The sequence below is a fragment of the Schistocerca americana genome, chromosome 8 (genome assembly GCF_021461395.2).
Source record: "Schistocerca americana isolate TAMUIC-IGC-003095 chromosome 8, iqSchAmer2.1, whole genome shotgun sequence".
In the NCBI taxonomy this organism is placed as follows: domain Eukaryota; kingdom Metazoa; phylum Arthropoda; class Insecta; order Orthoptera; family Acrididae; genus Schistocerca; species Schistocerca americana.
Genome location: NC_060126.1, coordinates 118543668 through 118564694, shown reverse-complemented (window position 1 = coordinate 118564694; position 21027 = coordinate 118543668). Strand labels below are relative to the sequence as shown.

General features: G+C 43.1%; 1 protein-coding gene and 1 pseudogene across 1 annotated transcript in view; one reads left to right on the top strand and one right to left on the bottom strand.

The window, feature by feature from the left end:
- LOC124545076 (scavenger receptor class B member 1-like) overlaps positions 1-21027 on the top strand; it is a 354103-nt gene that overhangs the window by 273796 nt on the left and 59280 nt on the right. Inside the window, exon 3 of the mRNA XM_047123885.1 lies at positions 17300-17463. Within this exon, the coding sequence (XP_046979841.1) occupies positions 17300-17463 (164 nt within the window). The remainder of the gene's footprint in view (positions 1-17299; positions 17464-21027) is intronic.
- Positions 8130-8247, bottom strand: LOC124546361 (annotated as a pseudogene).

The window sequence follows — 21027 nt, the reverse complement described above, 5'->3', positions numbered from 1 at the left end:
TACCCCTAGACCACGGGTGCGTGAAAGGTAAAATGAGACTGCTGGTACCCCACCTTTTGGTCAGTCTTGTAAACAGAAGCATATTCGGCGCTGGCATTGTTTTGTGTTAGATGTCTGAGGGTATTTTCCTTGAAGATTTCGTTTCAGACGACAGTATTCTTTTGTCTTTCTTAGTTGAGGTCCAAAATTCACTTCCATTTGTTACAATAGGGACAGATATTACCTTGTAAAATTGTAACTTTAAGTTCTTCCTATCCTTGCCACCCAGCGATCTACGAGGGGCGTTCAGAAAGTAAGCTCCGATCGGTCGCGAAATGGAAACGACTATGAAAATCCGATAAAGCTTTGCACAGATGTGTTGGGTAGTGTCTCTAGTATAACCCCAGTTAGCATCACGTCGCTCTTCTCGTTTCTGAGCTCGCAGTGAGTGCGTAAAGATGTCTAGAAAATAGTGTCTGCCGCCAAGTACGAGGGCCTGGTGAGAAATTTCGCCTGAAGCTATGCAGCTAACATTACATAACTGTCGTGCTGTTTCTTCTTCAAGACAATTCTCAGCCGCATTCTGCAGGGGCAATGAAGATGCTCCTGCAACGTTTTCAAATGGAAATGTGAGATTACGCACAATACAGTCCGCAATTGTCTCCCCCTGAGTTTCATCTCTGGTCACATGAACCGCTGTCTTTGAAGACAACATTTTGACACAGACAACGAGGTGTAGGCCAGCGTGGAGAATTGGCGGAAAGCACTGGCGGCTGCCTTCTATGATGAGGCTATTGAAAAGTTGGTACAACGCTATGACAAAAGTCTAAGTCAGAACGGCGACTACGTAGAGAAGTAGCTGAAAGGTGTAGCTAATTGTTACAAGTAAAACATTTCTGATGTTCACTGTGGTTTCAATTTGGCAATCAATCGGAGCTTACTTTCTGAACAGGCCTCGTATTTATTGATCTAAAAAACATTTGAAACATTTTTAATTTATTGGTGACAGTATTTTTGTATTCATCTAGTATTATTTTAGAGACAGCTGAAAATTTCTGTTTTTTCAGTTTTTGTTAATGAAATTTTTAGATGGTAGTTCTAACATATTTGTTTTAAGCGGTGTGTTGCGAACTAGAGGCCATTGTCTATCTTCTGAATAATTATTTGTTCATCGGCAAAGAGCAGAGTACTTACTTCTGTGTATTGGTACTAATATGACACCTTGCTTAGTTTCCAGTTTCCACTGTTTAACAACGTCGGCTGAGTATGTGACGAATATAATACAAATTTACTGTGATTCCTGTGCGCTGATACAAAGTCTTTATTACTTGCATTGAGGGTCTCGGATAACCTCGAGCCTTACGTCGAAAGCTCACTTCGGTTCAGCATGTTGAGACCATTTTCATAATCTACAAATGTGATGTGAGTCTCTAGTTGTACTCGCATCTTTCTCGATAGCTGGCGTGCAATACCAACATCGTTACTACGAGATCGTCTTATCCAGAGCCATTTTGTTCTTCCGTTAGGATGCCGTCAGATATCTTTCTCATTCTATTGCATAGAGTTTAGCAGAACCATTTGGCAGGCTCACTCCTCTACAGTTTTCACCGACATTTCTTCTTCCCGGTACTACCTCTGCTGTCTTCCACGACTCAGACACCACCCTCGTCATTCAACACTCGTTTAAGAACTCTACGATCCTCATTTGTAATTTCAATACACTGCATTTGAGTTCTACGCTTACTCCATCAGTCTCTGTCGCTTTCAGGGCGTCTCCTGTCTCATGCAGCGTGTCAAGTCACTCCCTGATACACAAGTATGTCCCCTTCATCCTCTATAGTTTTTGTTTCTTTCTATTTGTCATCTTCTTCAGTCCACAGTTTTTGGGTAGGTTTTTCTACAAGTATCTTCATTTGTGTCGTTTATTCTTGCTGCATATTTATCTTGCTTGTTGAGCTTGTTTTTATAGGTCACCTCTTATTTACCACACGCGTCATTTTCTATAAGTGACATAAATCTGTACTACGATTATTGATGAGCTTACGTTACTAATCTTTTGGGTATGTTACGCTTTTTTACATACGCGTATATTTTTCGAATCTCCTCGGTATTATCACGTAGATTTATGAGGTAAGCTTTTTATTTTCCTTCAACCTAATTCACTGTTTTATCATTCCGTATTCTGAAACCATTCTTCTACCTAATTTTTTTTCTTACCTACAGCTTCCACTGCTGGTCTTGATGTTTTCCTATTATGTGTTTATATTGTTCTGTGTGATTCATTCTGTAGATATTGTGTGAGTAGTGTTTGTTGTGACTGACAATTCCCAATTTTTCACAAACACAACAAGGTTGAATACTGAACAACAAACGAAACGGAACAATAACGATGCCAGCAAAAGTCTCCTAATTGAAGAAAACAAAAGCACACTTTTAATTTTTCACAAAGGTGCGTGGTAACACACACACACACACTAGTAAGGGTCCAGTTCAGAGACGAAGGCGTAATCGTCAGTGGTCGAAGTACACGAGGTCGGCATCCGGAGTGAACTGAACTTCGGGTCTGGTTCTAGCCCCAAAATAGCTGTCTGCTGCCAATCACGTTTTGGCGTAGTGATACTTCCCGCAGGCCGTGGCTCGAGCTCCGCCTGTTGGAAGTAGTGCTCGGAAAGTCCGTTTCCATTATCTTGTATGTAAATAGCCGGTGTTTACCATTCTGCTTTTGGTACGCCTTGGACATACACAACCTCGTCCTCTGTGGCGTAATATGGGTTGCCGGCCATCACGTGCTAGATTGGATCCGATATAACAGTGTTGGTACAGGTGTTTTACACTGTCTTACTGCAATATGAGGGACATTCACATGAAAAGCGAACAGCCGCCACAACGGGATCACGAGGCGGCTCCATCCAAAATTAAATTACCACACGCGTTAAGACATTGATTCCACTGGGAGACGGTCAATACATGCTTTGCCTCGTAGAACGCGGTAGGGCGCTTGCGGATGCACAACCACACTCACTCTTGCACTTCCTCGACCTCCAAGTATACCTTTCTTCAGGTCGCCAGAGAAGTAAAAATCGCCTGGTGAAATATCTCGGCTGTACGGAGGATCTTGCAATGTTTCCCTACCAAATCGGTGAAGCGTAGCCTTCGTGCGACCGGCAATGTGGGGGCGGACGGTATCGTGCAACGGGATGTTTCCGACCGACAGCATTCCTGGGCGTTTTGACCTTATGGCGAGTCGCAGTTTCTGCAAAATGTCTTTACAGCGCTGCACATTGATTGTAACTCCACGACTGAGGAAATCGATAAGCAGAGGGTCGCTGCAGTCAAAGAAGGTCATCATGACCTTAGCGGAACTTGTGTGAACAGCTTTGGGTTTCTCTGACAGGGGAGATGTGGAATGTTTTGACTTTTGGCTTTACCGTTTGCCCTCGTACTAGAAATGGCGACACTAACGGCGCGCAATTTTTGAATCATGGCTATTGCCGAATTTCATCCTTCGTGATTCGTCAGTCTCTCCTGATAAGGCTATCAATCCGCCACATCACATCAGGTGACTATCATAAGCAAGAGTAGATTACGACAGTTTTCCCAGTAGTTTTATTCAGTTAAGGTCGTAACCACGTTACTTTTACTCGAGTTGTGTTGCATCACTGTCGGGAGTTACCCCAGTAAGGTCGCTTTCTTTCAGTGTGTTACTAGATACCCCTAAAAACCGGAAGCGGCGAACCGTTTAGAAACTGAGTCAAGATACACACTATGCGATCAAAAGTATCCGTACACCTGGCTGGAAATGACTTACAAGTTCGTGACTCATTGGTAATGCTGGAATTGAATATGGTGTTGGCCCACCCTTAGCCTTGATGACAGCCGGCCGGGGTGGCCTAGCGGTTCTAAGCGCTACAGTCCGGAACCACACGACCGCTACGGTCGCAGGTTCGAATCCTGCCTCGGGCATGGATATGTGTGATGTCCTTAGGTTAGTTAGGTTTAAGTAGTTCTAAGTTCTAGGGGACTGATGACCTCAGAGCCATTTGAACCTTGATGACATCTTCCTCTCTCGCAGGCACACGTTCAGTCAGGTGCTGGAAGGTTGCTTGGGGAATGGCAGCCCATTTTCACGGAGTGCTGCACTGAGGAGAGGTACCGATGTCGGTAGGTGAGGCTTGGCACGAAGTCGGCGTTCCGAAACATGTCCTATAGGAGTCAGGTCAGGATTCTGTGCAGGCCAGTCCCTTGTAGTGTAACCTCTCTGCCACAGACCGTGCATTATGAGCAGGTGCTCGATCGTGTTCAAAGATGCAATCGCCATCCCCTAATTGCCCAAAAATGGCTCAAATGGCTCTGAGCACTATTAGACAACTTCAGAGGTCATCAGTCCACTAGAACGTAGAACTACTTAAACCTAACTAACCTAAGGACATCACACACATCCATGCCCGAGGCAGGATTAGAATCTGCGACCGTAGCGGTCGCGCGGTTCCAGACTGTAGCGACAAGAACCGCTCGACCACACCAGCCGGCTCCCCTAATTGCTCTTCAACAGTGGGATACAAGAAGGCGCTTAAAACATCAATGTAGGCCTGTGCTGTGATAGTACCACGCAAAACAACAAGGGTTGCAAGCCGCCTCCACACCATAACACCACCGCCTCCGAATTTTACTGTTGTCAGTACACATGCTCGCGGATGACGTTCACCGGACATTCGCCACACCCACACCCTGCCATCGGATGGCCACAGTGTTACCATGATTCGTCACTCCACACAACGTTTTGAACAAATCGTCTTCTTACACCAAGCGAGGCGCCGTTTACCATTTACCGCCTTGATGTGTGGCTTATGAGCAGCTGCTCGTCCATGGGTTATTCTGCTGCCTAGGTAGCAAAATTCTTTAACTTCGTCACCGTATCCTAATGTTAAGTTTCTCGCTGCTCTTATTTCTACTACTTCCCGTTACTTTCGCCTTTCTTCGACTTCCAGTCCATATTATGTACTCATTAGACTGTTCATTCCGTTTGACAGACCCTATAATGTTTCTTCATTTGCGCAGAGGGTAGCAATGTCTTAAGCGGATCTTGATATCATTTCACCTTGAATTTTAGTTCCATTCTTGAACCTTTCTTTTATTTCCGTCATTACGTTTCGACGTATAGATTGACTAGTAGGTGCAAAAATCTATATCTCTGTCTTACATCCTTTTTAATCCGAGTACTTCATTCTTCAATTCTTATTGTTCCTCTTGGATCTTGTACATATTATATGTTACCTGTCTTTCCCCATAGGCTTCCCCTAACTTTCTCGGAATTTCGAGCATCTTGCACACTGTCGAACGCTTTTTCCAGGTCGACAAATTTTATGAAAGTGTCTTGACCTTTCTTTTCTTCAGTCCTGCTTCCATTATCAACCGCTATGTCAGAATTGCCTCTTGTGGCTTCACCTTCCGTAAAGCCAAACTGATCGTCATCTAACAGATCGTCAATTTTCTTATCCATTCTTCTGTGTATAATTTTTGTCAGCAACTTGGATGCGTGTTAAGATGATTATGTGATAGTTCTCTCATCTGTCGGCTCTTGCGCTCTTTGGAATTGTGTGCATGATTTTTTTCCAAAAGTTAGATGTTATATCGCCAGACTCCTGCACTCTACACACCAACGTGAATAGGTGTCTTGTTTCCACTTCTCCCAATGATTTTAAAAAATCTGCTGGAACGTTATCTATCACTTCTTCTTTATTCGATCGTAAGTCTGCCAAAGATCGTTTTATTCTGATCCTAATACTGTGCTATGACAGCTATAACTAAATTTTTTTGCTTTTATTTCGGCTATTCTTCGCTTTTTCCTAACTCTTGTACATTCAATATTAATAAAAGCAGCCGGCCGCTGTGGTCTCGCGGTTCTAGGCGCGCAGTCCGGAACAGTGTGACTGCTACGGTCTCAGGTTCGAATCCTGCCCCGGGCATGGATGTGTGTGATGTCCTTAGGTTAGTTAGGCTTAAGTAGTTCTAAGTTCTAGGGGACTGATGACCACAGCTGTTAAGTCCCATAGTGCTCAGAGCCATTTGAACCAATAAAAGCAATTTTTCTGAAACTGCTTATGCTTGTAATGCCTGGATCGTGTCCATCATGTCCTCTGAGATCCACCCGTCTTATTGCTGTGCAGACTTTGGATTGTATTTCCATTTTCTCTGTAGGGGGGTACAACCTCTCGATACAGCAGACTTTCTGTCATGGTTTTTTCCCGCAGCCAGAAGGCCCCAGTTTTAAGGTGCAGCTCATCCCACTGGCTACACTTGATAGAAGTGCTTGTCCGAGGACCATATGGTTTTCATCTTCTTGAACAAGGGAGTTGGGTTTGGAGGTAAAGCTGCTGGGAAGTCTCAGAGGCATTTCTCGATGTTTCAGCAATATGACCCATCCGTCTCTTGGAACTTAAACGGGCTATGGCCACTAGGGAAAATTTGTCGAGGCAATACTCATCTGCTGCTGTCCTACCTCCTACCAAGGCCAGACTTGAAGTGCTTCTTTCTCAATTATTTAATGATGAATAAAAAAGCTGTGATATATTTGCCAACCACTGAATTTAATGTAATACCGCGCCAAAAGAGAAAAACCGCCGATGACGATTAGGCTGATTCCAGAGAAAATAATAATTACTGATGCTATCTGGCAATTACGCATTATCGAAATACATGAGGACACTGTCGATTCGTACATGAGACTAGTGAAGAGATTTTCGACGTCATTGTTTGAAGGTAAGTGACCCATTAGCCCAACATAAATTCTTATGTAACAATGTATGCAAAGAACTGAAAGAAATGATTGGAAAGTCGATTTCAGACATGTCCGACTTAGCAAAATAAATAACAAAAGGACACATAATGTGTTCGGTCATTATATACTCAAACAATTCGCCACCAGCATTTTTCTTATGGCCTCTGAAAAAATCAAAAATCCTTACAAAATTGTTGTTTCTAACATGGTACTCTGTTAGGTGTAATATTACCCCTAAAGAAATTCCACATACATACGTACAAAACGCTCTATCTAAGTCAGAATTACGGTACATGCAAACATGTATCCTTATGGTACAACAGCGAGACGATCAAAGTCACAGAGTTCCTTTCTGTCTGCCCTCTTTAGGAAAAGTAGTCTGGCCAAATATCATTACGTTGATTTCAGTTACATGTAGCATTTCACAAAGAAAAACAAAACATAAGTTTATATAGTATTACAGTAGTAAAAGGTTTTCATTGGTGTTTCTTCTGCTTGATACGTATACGTAGCTTCATGGGGCTACATGAATGTGACTCGTGGCTAACATGCACGAGGGGCGTTCAGTAAGTAATGCAACATATTTTTTTCTATAAGCAGGTTAGTTTTATTCAGGATTCCAATACCCGAAAATATTCTTTAGTCTACAAAACCCTATTTTTCAACATACTCTCTGCCCAATGCAACAGCCTCACGCCACCTTACTGTATCCCCGCATTGTACCACTGTACCGGTCGATATCGGAGGCAACGTCTTGCTGCGTCATTAACGTCCTCATTATCCACGTACTGCTCCCTGCGGAGTGCATCCTTCATTGGGCCAAATAGGAGGAAGTCGGAAGGTCGAGGTCACTGGTTGCACAGTGAATGAGGAAGAACAGTCCAATTAAGTGTTATGAGCTCTCCTTGGGTGTGCGGACTTGTGCGAGGTCTTGCGTTGCCATGGAAAGAAGAAGTTCGTTTGCATTTTCGTCGTGACGAACACTGCAGAAGTCTGAGATGAATGTGGGTGGCCGGCGTGGAGTATCGGACAAGTTTGCGTGGCCTTGTGGCGATTATGACACACGCTTCGCACAACGACTCACCATTCTTTGGTTCACTAATAGCTCTCCGTAGACATTCCGCAGGTGCTTATGAATATACGAAGTTCTGGTTTCCCGCTAAAGAAAAAGCACCCCGTCTTCAGTCCACGAGTGGCCTACCGGGGCCATCCGACCGCCGTGTCATTCTCAGAGGAGGATGCGGATAGGAGGGGCATGTGGTCAGCACACCGCTCTCCCGGTTGTTATGATGGTTTTCTTTGACCAGAGCCGCTACTATTCGGTCGAGTAGCTCCTCAATTGGCATCACGAGGCTGAGTGCACCCCGAAAAATGGCAACAGCTCATGGCGGCCTGGATGGTCACCCATCCAAGTGCCGACCACGCCCGACAGCGCTTAATTTCGGTGATCTCACGGGAACCGGTGTAGCCACTGCGGCAAGGCCGTTGCCTCCCGCTAAAGAAACTCCATTATAATTCTCTGCTTGGAACATCATTGCGGACGCACTTTTGTAGGACGAATATAGCGGTGCAACCTATCGGCACTTCATGAAACTCTAGGGGCTTAACCTATTTCCGCATCTTTTTCAATCGAAATTGGCCGACAAAAATTGTGTTGCATTACTTATAGAAGACTCCTCGTATGACGCTATAGTCTCCAGTCAGCTAGGTAGAGGTAATTTCGTTCATATGTGTTCGCCGTGCGAACCCTGTTTTCTGTGACTCAAATAGTGAACGAAGGAAACACAATAATCAGTCCAGTCAAAACCCATAGACCCAAGATGTCTGCCTACCCGGATTGTCGTAAGTATGCTAATAAGTCTCTTAGCTACGTTTCATGCTTAGCTCATGTTTCTGTGTTGTCCTGTCACTGTTTTCTTTCATTTATCTGCACAGTGTATGCTTGATGAATGTTTTTTTAGTAGAGATCAAACGCTCCTCAATTGCGGACATGAGGGTAGAAACAGCATCATCTCAACTAAACAACATAGAAGCTGTTGTATACACAGACAGTTGTTTCCGTCTGTAAAGGGTAGTTACGTCGATGAACGAATGGATACACAGTGTGAACCAGAAGCCCATCAAGAAAATTGTGGAGCATTTTAATGTACACTGAGATAACAATTGTCTTGGGATACCTTCTAATATCGTGTTGGACCTCGTTTTCACAGTGCAATTCAGCAATTCGACGATGCATGAACAAGTCGTTGGAAGTCCCCTGCAGAAACGAGGGTTGCTGTGTCCCTAGGTGTTGCCTGTGCAGAATACCGTGCGCGAACTGACATGTCAGGCAAAGTGGGTGACCATATCATTCGCTCGAATTTTTCAGAAAGTTATTCGAAGCAATCGTGAACAATTGTGCCATGGTGACTTGACATCGTTGTGCGGGAACATATAGGCCATGTATCTCTTCAAACGGATACAGGTAGTAGAACTTAAATCATGTCCAGTCAATGATCGTTTCAGTTGGACCAGAGGACCCAGTCCATTCCATGTAAACACAGTCCATACCATTAAGGAATCACCACCAGCATGCCAGTACCTTGTTGACAGCTTGGGTCCATGGATTCGTGTGGTCTGCGCCACACTGAAACCATGCAATCAGCTCTTACCAATTGAAATTGATACTAATCTGACCTGGCCATGATTTTCCAGTTGTCTAGGGCCAAAGTGATATGGTCACGAGTCCAGGAGAGGCGTTGCAGGCGAAGTGGTACCGGTACAAAAGGCATTCGGGTCGATCGTCTGATGCCGTAGCCCATTAACACCAAATTTCGCCAAACTGTCCTAACGGATACGTTCGTCGTACGTTCCACACAGATTTCTGCGTTATTTCAAACAGTCTGACAACTGAAATAACATCACATGCCTTACAAGTTCATAAATATCATTCCATTTCCTTCTCCCAGTCTGGCTGCTTCACTATGTTGCTTAGATTAATGAATTTTAGGTTTTTATAATAGAATTTCTCATCAGCTGCCAGTAATATGTATTGCACGACCAGTTTCAACTTCTAAAGCTTCATCTTCAACTGTACTTATTCTCGTGTCGTGCTGTTCAGGAGGGGGGGGGGGGGGGGGGGGGAGTTCTGTTCCTACGCTCCCATGCGTTTATTTTGTCGAGGATGTGACCCCCTCCCCATCTGACTGGCCCAACAGCAACACGTTTACAGGTATGTTTCCATAATTACTTGATGACACCTGAGGATGAAGGTTTAAGCTTCAAATTCGTTCGTGCTATAAATTAGAAATTACCGACAACTGAGGCGGATTTTTATTATATAAAGGTCGTGTGATCAAATATTTTGTAAATTACAGGCAGTATAAATTTAACGAAAAACATTAAAATAAAACAAATTCTATTTCTTATGTTATGGCAGCAGCTGTACAGTACATTGATTTAGTACAATGTGTAATAAAGTAGAATGTATAATAATGTAGTCCTCATAAATTATTAATTTACTGATAGGGACTATAACTGACAGTTCACAAACTATCTCTTTCTGGGAGTTATATTTTTATTATAATTTTGCTTTGTGTTTCTTTGCCTGAAGCTAAGGAAACTTACCAATTACGTTACTGATGTCAAATGTAGTAGCTGTGTCGTATTTGCCCTCGGCGTCTTTCGCGGGGACATGACTGGATAAAATCTTCACGGTATTCAAGCCGCGTCAATTCCAATTGGAATCGACGCGGCTTGAAAACCGAGAAGATTTTATCCAACTGTGTCGTATTTTGTCGACAAGGTACTTGACCTTAAGTAGTTGTTTATATCATTTAATTTGCATAAGCTGAGTACAGAAGATGAAGCAGTGGCTGGCGTTGTCATAAATATCCTCAACGCTATTTTTAAGTTTGGATAAGCATCTTCTAAGCACTACTTAATTTTTAAACCCTTCCCTATAGTTGTTTTCTTTTTTGCTTGTTTTTGACTCTTATTTGAGTATTTGGCGCTGGCCTACTTCGCTACTCTCTCGGTACCACACTGCTTAGAGGCCAGCTTGTCACTACAACATTCCTGCGGAATTCAAAATGAGACATTATTTTTGACTGTGGAAAAAGATCGTGTGAGTAAATTCTGCTTAGATTTGCTGAAGATAATTTTCGTGTTAACGCTGCATCGGCGAACCCACAGTTTGTTCGTAACTGGCACACCCAACTCACTCTAGCGGCAAAAATCGGTACTATGACGCCAGCTTAAGAATATTGCCGCAAGGCGTCAGCTATGAAGTGCGCCAGCTTAGAAGTCCTCGGATACATCATATCATCCTCAACTTGGGATTTGTGGGTAAACACTTTATTTGCTGTATCACAGTAATTCTGCCGTCACCAATAGAATTTTATGATTTTCCGCTTTCTTTCTCTTACATGCAACAAGTTTATTAAATATTATCGTTCCTCATAAAGTATGTCATCCATTGGTTTCGGTTTTCTTGATGATGTCTGCAAAAACCACTTGTAAGAACGTTTCACTAACAGTCAGATCCAGTTATGTGTAGTTAGACTGAAATTAGCTGGCATTTGACAGATAACGGGTTGGTATGTTACCGTCAACAATGAAATGGGAGGTGTACTGGCTTGTCGGCTCTCTCTGTGTTGCCGCTTCATTCCGCCAAGTGTTTGTCATGCAACTTCAAGAGCACAAAACATCTAGGCGCAAATGATTCAGCTGATCAAAACTAAACGTAATTCTGGCCCCAAAATTAAAACTAGAAACGAATGCTTTGATATGCTTTGAGAGGATGTGGAGATCTATACCAAATGTGAATTTTAGAAACTTTACACGATTTTCGTAAGAAATAGAGATTTAACTTCGTACTTAATTCGACTTATTCACAAAATTTGAAAACGACGCCATTTATAGACGTTTATACGTAACAAATGCAATGGTGTGAGCAGCTTCGGAAAGGTTTGTAGGCTACCGAGGTAATTAATTGATAATTAATAAAAAAAAGATTCCAGTGAATTCAGAAGTTTTCGAGATATGACGTGTTTCCTCGACGGTATAATTTCGCTACCTTTCAATAATAACAATAGAAACACATAGAAGAGGAAGGTGACACGAATTGGAAATGAAGGATTTCATTTTATAGCGACGTGGTGCGTGTGACCCCAGCGACGATACCTTAAAGGATTTTAAGCTGTTTTTAAGATAAGAAAAGCAAAGTGACATGGTTCACAACAATCGAAAAGGTACTCCATATGTTGCCAAGGTAGTATCGAGTACGCCGCAGGCTTTTCGCTGGGAAGCCCTTGCGCATTCTCCGTATTGTCTCGATCTCTCCCCATGTGACTTCCATATTTCTGGAGCGATGAAGAGAGACCGCCGATTGGCTTCGAACAAAGAGGTCCACGCCGCGGTACGCGCATGGTTCCGGAGGCAATCACAAACATTTTTCCGTGAAAGCAACAACCATCTTGCCTCATAGTGGGATAAATGTGTTAACAATGATGGCAATTACTCTTGAAATGATAATGAGTTTTTTGTCATTTTTCTTGTTATCATTTGACTACCGTTTACATTGGTATGAAGGTCGCGTGAACTTTGTAAGCCCACGTAGTATAGAGACGTTCGCCGGCATATCAGTTCACACGGCATGCTTTGAAGTAGTGCAGGATGCCTACCTCTGAGGCGACGACTTACTCACTTTCCGCTGAACCTGGTGATTGCTGCATTTACGGTGAAGATTAACCCTCGATATAAGGAAGAATAACATTGAGGCGTTGAGTTACGGTATTACAGAAGGATTCCGAAGAATTAACGAGCTGATAATACGATAAACTTCTCCATGAATAGGGTAGGAAGGAAACATATTATGGTAAACACTGATTAGAAGAAAGGAACGGAAGAATACTTTCGAGATATAAAGAGATTACTTCCGTGTTATAAGAGGGAGCCGTAGGTGACTAAAGCTTTACGGGGACACAGAAATTAGAATATACTCTACAGATAATAAAGGGCGTTGGATGTATGCGCTGCTCTTACTATAGGACTTCGACACAGGCCAGTAAGTCATAGTGGACTGTATCACACCAGTCAGAAGAAAACGTATGGCACATTGATTAGATGGGCAGACGCTTCGAGTGAGCCGTAACAAGGCTGAGCGATGAAGAATGTAGATGAACACCATCTCAGACCCAGGAAACGCAAGAGGATCCCCTGGAGCTTGAAGACTGGCGCATCACTACGGGAAATGTAAAAATTCAAATTCACTCACTGATAAGTTTTCAAAATCTTCACGTCGTATTGAACACGTCAGAGTCGTCAACCATTGGATCTAGGTACCGATCAAACCCGTTCAAAAAACCAGCCGAATAGCGCTACCAAGGAAAATGTTGCTGCTGTGTCAAGTCGTTCCAGAAGACTTGTTTAGCTGCCTGATCGACACGGACGAGTGTTTAGTGTGTCGCTAAGACATCGAGACTAGGGAGTAAAGCAGTCTGCGGAAAGATTGATTGCAGACAAAAGGAGGCGAAGACACCACCATCGCCGGCTAAGTTTATGGTGTTTGTTGGGACTGTCATAGTACGGTGCAAACAGATTATGCTTGTACAAAGCAGACCGTTACAGGATCATTCTATAGAAATCTCTTGAGGAGCTTATGGGACGCATCCAAGATGAAAGGGTAGTGTATCAGCCTCCTTTCGAATAATATTTCTCCGGAAAATTTAAATTAAGTTCAGTTAATCTAGCAGACTGATCTGCTGGTGTTACTTTACGTTAAATGAGAGCTGGGAGAGCCGGCCTGTGTGGCCGAGCGGTTCTAGGCGCTTCAGTCTGGAACCACGCGACCGCAACGGTCGCAGGTTCGAATCTTGCCTCGGGCTTGGATGTGTGTGATGTCCTTAGGCTAGTTAGGTTTACGTAGTTCTAAGTTCTAGGGGACTAATGACCTCAGATGTTAAGTCCCATACTGCTCAGAGCCATTTGAACCATTTGAGAGCTAGAAGACAGATTGTCTAGGGAACCATTGTACAGCACTTCATTACTTTTGATATTAGCATCCTGCGCCTTTCTTTTACCATATTTCTCTTCGAGAATAACCTCATAACATGTGGATGAATAAGTAAGTGTGCATTTATTTGTAGGTAGACAGACAGGGTAGCTCGTCTTTGGTTCTTATTTGTAGAGGCTCCGTTATTTTCACTTGAATCTTATTTTTCAGATCTGGCTTGTAACCTGGGATAGTCGTAGGCAACGACCTTCAGGCTCTTTTTAAAAAGGTATCCCCCGTAAAATGCCAGTTTAGAGCATACGCTGAAAGCTGTGGAAAGTTCCACTGAGTTTCCTGTTCGAATTTTCTCGGTACATTTCCGTTGGAGCATAGCGCAAGGTTTTTGGCGGTTTTCTGGCGTCCCGCAGATTCGGTGAGTTTCTGGAGCTGCCAGGGCTTTTTTGTGATTGGCCGAATACCACCCTAATCCTGAAAAAGACGCCTCTTAAATGGTTTTCTAAGACATTATCTTATGAGCGCTCCTAGTTAAGTCGGACCTTTGCAGTATCGGTTCAGTTATTCATTAACCTGATGTAGGTGGTATTCATGCAGTTTCGTTAATTAAATCCCTTTGTAGCTTATGGAGTATAAAATTTTAATATGATCTGCTGCCTTTCCACTTCTCATGGATCAAATTATCACTCTAACGGTTTGTCACGTCTTCCGTAGCATTATGCGTACTACAATCGATATGTACTCTGCGTGTGGCGACATATATGCATTTCTGATGTTGCAGTACCTGTGTTATTCAGGTTTACGATGAAATGTTCCGTTGGAGATCCATGCATTTCCACAGGAACAGACACTGCGGCGACTACAGCAGTCATGAAATGCATGAAATGTATTCGAAGTTGCGAATAGGGCAACCATCAACTGTGTAATTGAGTGACGACAATGAAAAGTTGCGCCTTACACTTGAGTTATCCGAGCACGATTCACGACCAGTCCCAAACTTTCTTATGCCGGAAACTATGTGATTATAACCTGTACTCTTACATCCATTATGTAAAACCGCTTACAGACATTTCACTTGAAAGTCGCTTGCGCTTGACTGTTGTCAGCGGATAAATACGATATTGTAGTGCCTATGTTGTTCTGAGTTACGATGCAAATTTCCCTCGGACATGCAACGCAATTCGGAGTAACACAGGCACTGCAATTTCGTATTTAGCATGCATGTCCGACGGAACATTGCATCGTAATTTGGAATAACATTGGCATTGAAATATCGTGTTTATCCTCAGACACCAGGCTAGCGGCTTTCAAGTAAAATGTTCCTCAGCACGGGAGAACATACATAACGGATATACGAGTACGGTTTGTAGATATGTATGGAAGGTTGGATTTGGTCGTCAGCAGGCTCGGATAGCCAAATTGTAAGGCGACCCCTCACGAGAAGCGGGAAATCAGGGTTCGACTCCCGACCCAGCACAAATTTTCGTTGTCGTCATTCCATTATACAGCTGATGAGTGTCCAATTCGCAATTGCGAATATATTTAATATATTTATGAATTTCTGTTTTTTCGCAGAATAACTTAGAGTGTCGGCTTGCTAATAATGTTGCCATGCTGGAGTTCACTACACCAGCACTATGCAGCCAAGCAAGGGGAGACTCAGTGGCGAACACTAGAATCTCCCCCACTACGTGGAATTTAGTTTCAGGCCTCATTTCCTTCATCTGTAGTGGTATCATCCATTAGTTGTGCTCTCTCCTGTCGTAGTTTTGTTGAAGTAAAAAAGTGGTTCAAATGGCTCTAAGCACTATGGGACTTAACATCTGAGGTCATCAGTCCTCTAGACTTAGAACTACTTAAACCTTACTAACCTAAGGACATCACACACTTTCATGCCCGAGGCAGGATTCGAACCTGCGACCATAGCAGCTGCGTGGTTCCGGACTGAATCACCTAGAACCGCTCGGCCACAGTGGCCGGCCATTTGAAGTAAATGCGAGGATATTGCAAACATTTTCAGCTTATTACTTCTCCAGGTGCATCCAAGTTTCCATCCTTTACTTTATTTGAGAGTTCATCCCTCACCTCTTAAGGAACGATGATAAGAGTTTTGCTTTTTACGAGAGCTATTTGAAAAGTGAGGTCTGATCGGGGGCGAAATGGAAACCACGGTTAAAATCCGATGAAGCTTTGCAGAGATCTGTTGAGCAATGTCTTTAGCGTACTCGTCGATCGCGTCATGTCGATCTTTTCAGTTCTGAGCGCACAGTGAGCACATAAAGATTCCTAGAAAATAGTGTCTCCCACCAAGTATGAGAGCCTGGGGCAATATTTCGCCTGATGTCATACACCCCACATAACATAACTGTGTTGTGTTTCCTGCATTATGACAAATCTCGGCCTCACTTTGCAGCGGCAATTAAACACCCTTACAGCCTTTTCGATGGGAAGTGTTTGAGCACCCACCATACAGCCCGAACTTGTCTCCCTTGTTTCATCTCTGCTCACATGAACCGTTGACTATGAAGACAACATTCTGGCACAGACGAGGAGCTGCTGACCAGCGTAGAGAATTGATGGAAAATACAGGCGGCTGCCTTCTGCGACGAGGATGTTGGAAAGTTGGTACAACGCTACGACAATTTCCGAAGTCGGAGCGTCGACTATGTAAGGAAGTAGCTGGAAGCTGTAGCTAACTGTTACAAATGAAACATATTTGATTTTCACAGTGGTTTCCTTTTCGTGATCGATCGGACCTTACTTTCCGAAAAGTGATATTGAACAATAATAAATATTAAATCTCAAGAAAGGAAATTCAATGTTCATTCGTCCCCTCACGTGCCTGTTGTGATCTTCGGACTGCTAATGTAAGTTCACTCGAAACAACGCCGCTGTCTTGAATAGAGTATTTTGATGCAACCCGTTCCCTGAATCTCAAGTGTAATTATTATTTCCAAATTCCTTTGCGCTTTACATTTAATATGTTATATCCAATTTACGAGCCCAAGTGACATTGTACGGCAGTGGAAATCTACTAAAAAGGGAGAGAGATCCTAAACCCTAGCGAAGTTGAAAGCTTTCATACGGCACCTTCCGCCCACGTCGGGCGACGGAAATGAAATGATCCAAAATAGATAAATAAATAAATAAATAAACTACCCTAGTGCGTGTTTTTGCTGCATGACAGAGCACCGGCTCATTATTTACTGGAGACATAGTCACAAATACAGCCTCTACGGGCTATCACAATTTTGCCCTTCCCCTCCCCATAATCTTGATTCGAGTGAAGAAGCCATAGCGAACCAGGCATTTCCAGAATGATGAAGACGTGATCTGGAACATGGAATTTTTCCTGAACATTAAAAATACATTTCTCATTGGGAATGACGTGTCGCATTGAACGGTGAATGTATTCAGAAAGAGTAAGACCAGGTTTCACAGTACAACTTTGCTTTCTCGAAGTGATAACCGAAATATTATTCCAAGCCCTCGTAGAGTTTCGTCCAGAAGATGAGTTCGTCTAGCTGTACTCATTTGCAACTCGTGTCTTCCAGAGGCTGAAGATGATGCCTGGTCTGCCGCCGTTCGAGTGGTGGAAGACGCCGCCAGATGAGGTTCTCTTGAGGGTGCGCGTCTTCAATATCACCAACAGCGAGGAGTTCATGGCCGGTGACGACGACAAGCTCAAGGTGGACGAAATTGGGCCTTATGTATACCTGTAAGTTGCTTACTCATACATAAACCCTAAATCTTCCTTTCTTGTAAGCAGCACGGCTGGAAGAATATGCAGTAACTGGGGCGTCAGAAGTCATGGGGTAGCGATATTCACATACACGAATGGCTGTAGTATCGCGTACACAAGGTATAAAAGGGTAATCCATTGCCGGGGCTTTTGTACTCAGATGATTCATGTGAAAAGGCTTCCGACGTGAAATAACGGCAGACGAGGGGAATTAGACTTTGAACGCAGAATGGAGATAAACGCATGGGACATTCTATTTCGGAAATCGTTACGGAAGCACAGCGTCAAGATTCTGCCTAGAATACCAAATTCCAGGCATTATCTCTCAGCACGGACTATGCGTACGACTAACGCATCCGTTAGGACAGTAAGGCTAAATTTGGGTTATGAAGCAGACGACAGACTCGAGTTCCTTTGCTAACAGCACGACTTCGACTGCAGCGCCTTTCCTGGGCTCGTGACCATATCGAATGGACTTTAGATGACTGGAAACCCGTTTCCAGGTCATGTGTCCCGATTTCAGCTGGTAAGTGTTCGAAATTGGCCCAGACCACACGAAGTTACCAACAGCGCAGTGTGACAACTGGTGGTGGCTACACTATGGTGTTGGCTATGTGAACATGGAATGTACTGGGTCCTCTGGTCCCACTGAAGCGATCAGTGACTGGAATTGGTTACGTTCGGCTAGTTGGAGATTATCGTGTTCCGAAATAATGAAGGAATTTTTGTGGATGATAATGCGCCATGTCACTGGGTCACAATTGTTTACAAGTGGTTTGAAGGATATTCTCGATAATTCGAGCTAATGACTTGACCAGCAGATTGCCAGACATGAATCACATCAAACATTTATGGGACGTAATCGAGAGTTCAGTTCGTGCACAAAATCCTGCACCGGCAAAACATCTGCTATGGAGGCAGCATGGTTCCATATTTCTGCAGGGGACTTCGAACGATTTGTTGAGCCCATGCCATATCGAGTTGCTGTACTACTCCCGACAAAAGGAAATCCGACACGATATTTTGAGGTATTCCATGACTTTTGTCACTTCAGTACATGGCAGGTCATACGCAACTTCGTTGCCTACGTTGCACTTCAACAGATGTCGCTCCTTTTTCCGTGGCACTGTTACTCGTAGCAGTTCTGAAATGTTACAATACAATACAAAAGTTTAAACTCAGAGGAAGTGGGGCACTACTATACGGATGAAAGCAATACAGATCTTGTAATATGAACTCAGTTCCGAAAATTGTTCTTTCATAGGGCTGTGCTGTTCAGGCGCTGTTCTCGTACGTAAAACGGAGTAATTTTCGCGAGCTACACAAATCTCTCGATTGCTTTTTCGTGAGTATTATCGAGTTCTTCCTACTGCGGCATTCACTTAATTCGTTTCTTAACATGGTAATGATACTTGCACTGTTACAGTATAATAAACGGCGCGCTATTTCCACAGCTAATTCTTATGGTACCAATCAATGTCCAATCACTGCGTGCGGGATGTGTATGGGAAAGCTGGATATATTGGGCACCCTAAGGAAAATGTTGTTCTTTTCTGACATCATGTCATAGAGAAGCACATGAAGTACATTTGTATAAACTATATACATTCTGAAACACAACTATATTATTTTTAGAAACTTCATTTTGAAGTAGAAAAGTGCGTGTAAGTGAAAGCCTTCAATACGGCCAGTCTGCTCGGTAGGTAGGAAAATGTGGCCAGAGAGATAAAATGAAAAATAAGAGAAGTGGAATCTGGTTTTCCAAGACTTATATTTGGATGTCTCTTCCCAGACTGTGTCACCCTATCAATGCCTGCAATCTTTCCGTCTTTGTTGAATGGATGTTGTAGATTATTCCGTTCAGCAGGCTCAAATGCCTTAATATCTTCATGCCATACCAGAAATGTTGTTGAATACACGTCTGAAGTTCCAGCGCGTTTTACGTTTTAAATTCTTTACGTGTGTTTCGTGAGACAGTGAATACTCTGGCTACTGTAGCAAACGACATCTCTTCTTTTCTTACAGCACCCAATGCCTGTTGTTAGCCTTACGTAATTTGACGCCATCTTAACAGGCACCTGTTATAAGGAAACGTAGCTTTTCAACAAGCTGTTGACTCACTTATTATTTATTTAGCGTAAGGCTAGAGATACAACACCTGTCATGACTGAAATTTACACTTGTATGTCTAGATTACGAATGTAGTCTATAGTTTGTGGAGTCGCGTGAGCAGAGTCACTAGCACTGCCACTATACTTTCTTGTCCTACATTCGGTGATGCGTTGGAACGTCTGTTGTGTAGCACCACAGTCACACTCAGGCGTTGAAGTTATGTTCCACTTGAAGTGGGGGGCTGCAAAATTCCCATGGTTGGTTGGGATTCTGTTTAGTGTGGACCATTGTCTGCGAGGGAGGTTGAAACCAGGTGGCGGCGTTTTCTTCACAGGATGCATTGTTGGGCAGCATTTAACGTTAAGTCTCTTCTCCCATTCAATGGTAATTTGGTAGTTGCTTATAATCTCATCTTCAGCTGTGACTACTCTGCAGTTCACACTTAACTGCCTGGCAGAGTTCTTCGAACCACCTCCAGAACATGTCCCTGTGTACCACTCTCTAACGGCAACAGCAAGTGATAAAAATGAAGTCTTAAATCTTATTTTATTATGATGATCATCTTATCCCTTTGTAATTTGCCGACAGTAAAATATTTTTGCATTCAGAGGAAAAAGTTGGTGACTGAAATTTCTTGACAAGATTTCACTGCAGCAGAAAACGCCTTTGTAAAAATGATTGCCATCGCCATTTGCTTATCGTATCCATGATACTCTGTCCCTTATGAAGCTTTAATACAAACGAGATGACCTTCTCTGGACTTTTCCGACGTCCTCCGTCAATCCCGTCTAGTAAGGCTCCCATACAGCAAAGTATTGCTCTAGCAGAGGACGAACAAGCGTAGTGTAGGCACTCTCTGTAATAGACCTGTTGCATTTATTAAATGTTCTGCCAATAAAACGTAGTCTTTGGTTTTCTTTCCACGCAACATTACCTATGTAGCTTGTTCGAACTTGCGTTGTTCGTAATTGTAATTCCTAAGTATTTAGCCGAATTGACAGGCTTTAAATTGTGTGATTTCTTGTGTAATCGAAATTTAACGGATACCTATTTGTATTTATGTGGACGATCCAACACTTTTCGTTATTGAGACAGAACGGTGACTTTTTTCTCCATTCAGACATGGTGTCTAAGTCATTTTACAATTGGTTTTGGTCTTTTGACGACTTTACAAGACGGGAAATGCCATCTGCGAGCCATCTACAAGGGCTGCTCAGATTGTCTTCTCAATAGTGTGTGTTGATTAGAACAATAGGTGTCCTATAACGCTTCATTGGGGAATGCCAAATATTACCTCTGTTTTACTCGATGACTTTCTGTCAGTTATTACGAAATGTGCTTACTACTAACTGTTATCTTTCTGAGAGTAAATCACCAATCTAGTCGCACAGCTGAAGCCATACTCTATAAGCACGCAATTTGATTAGA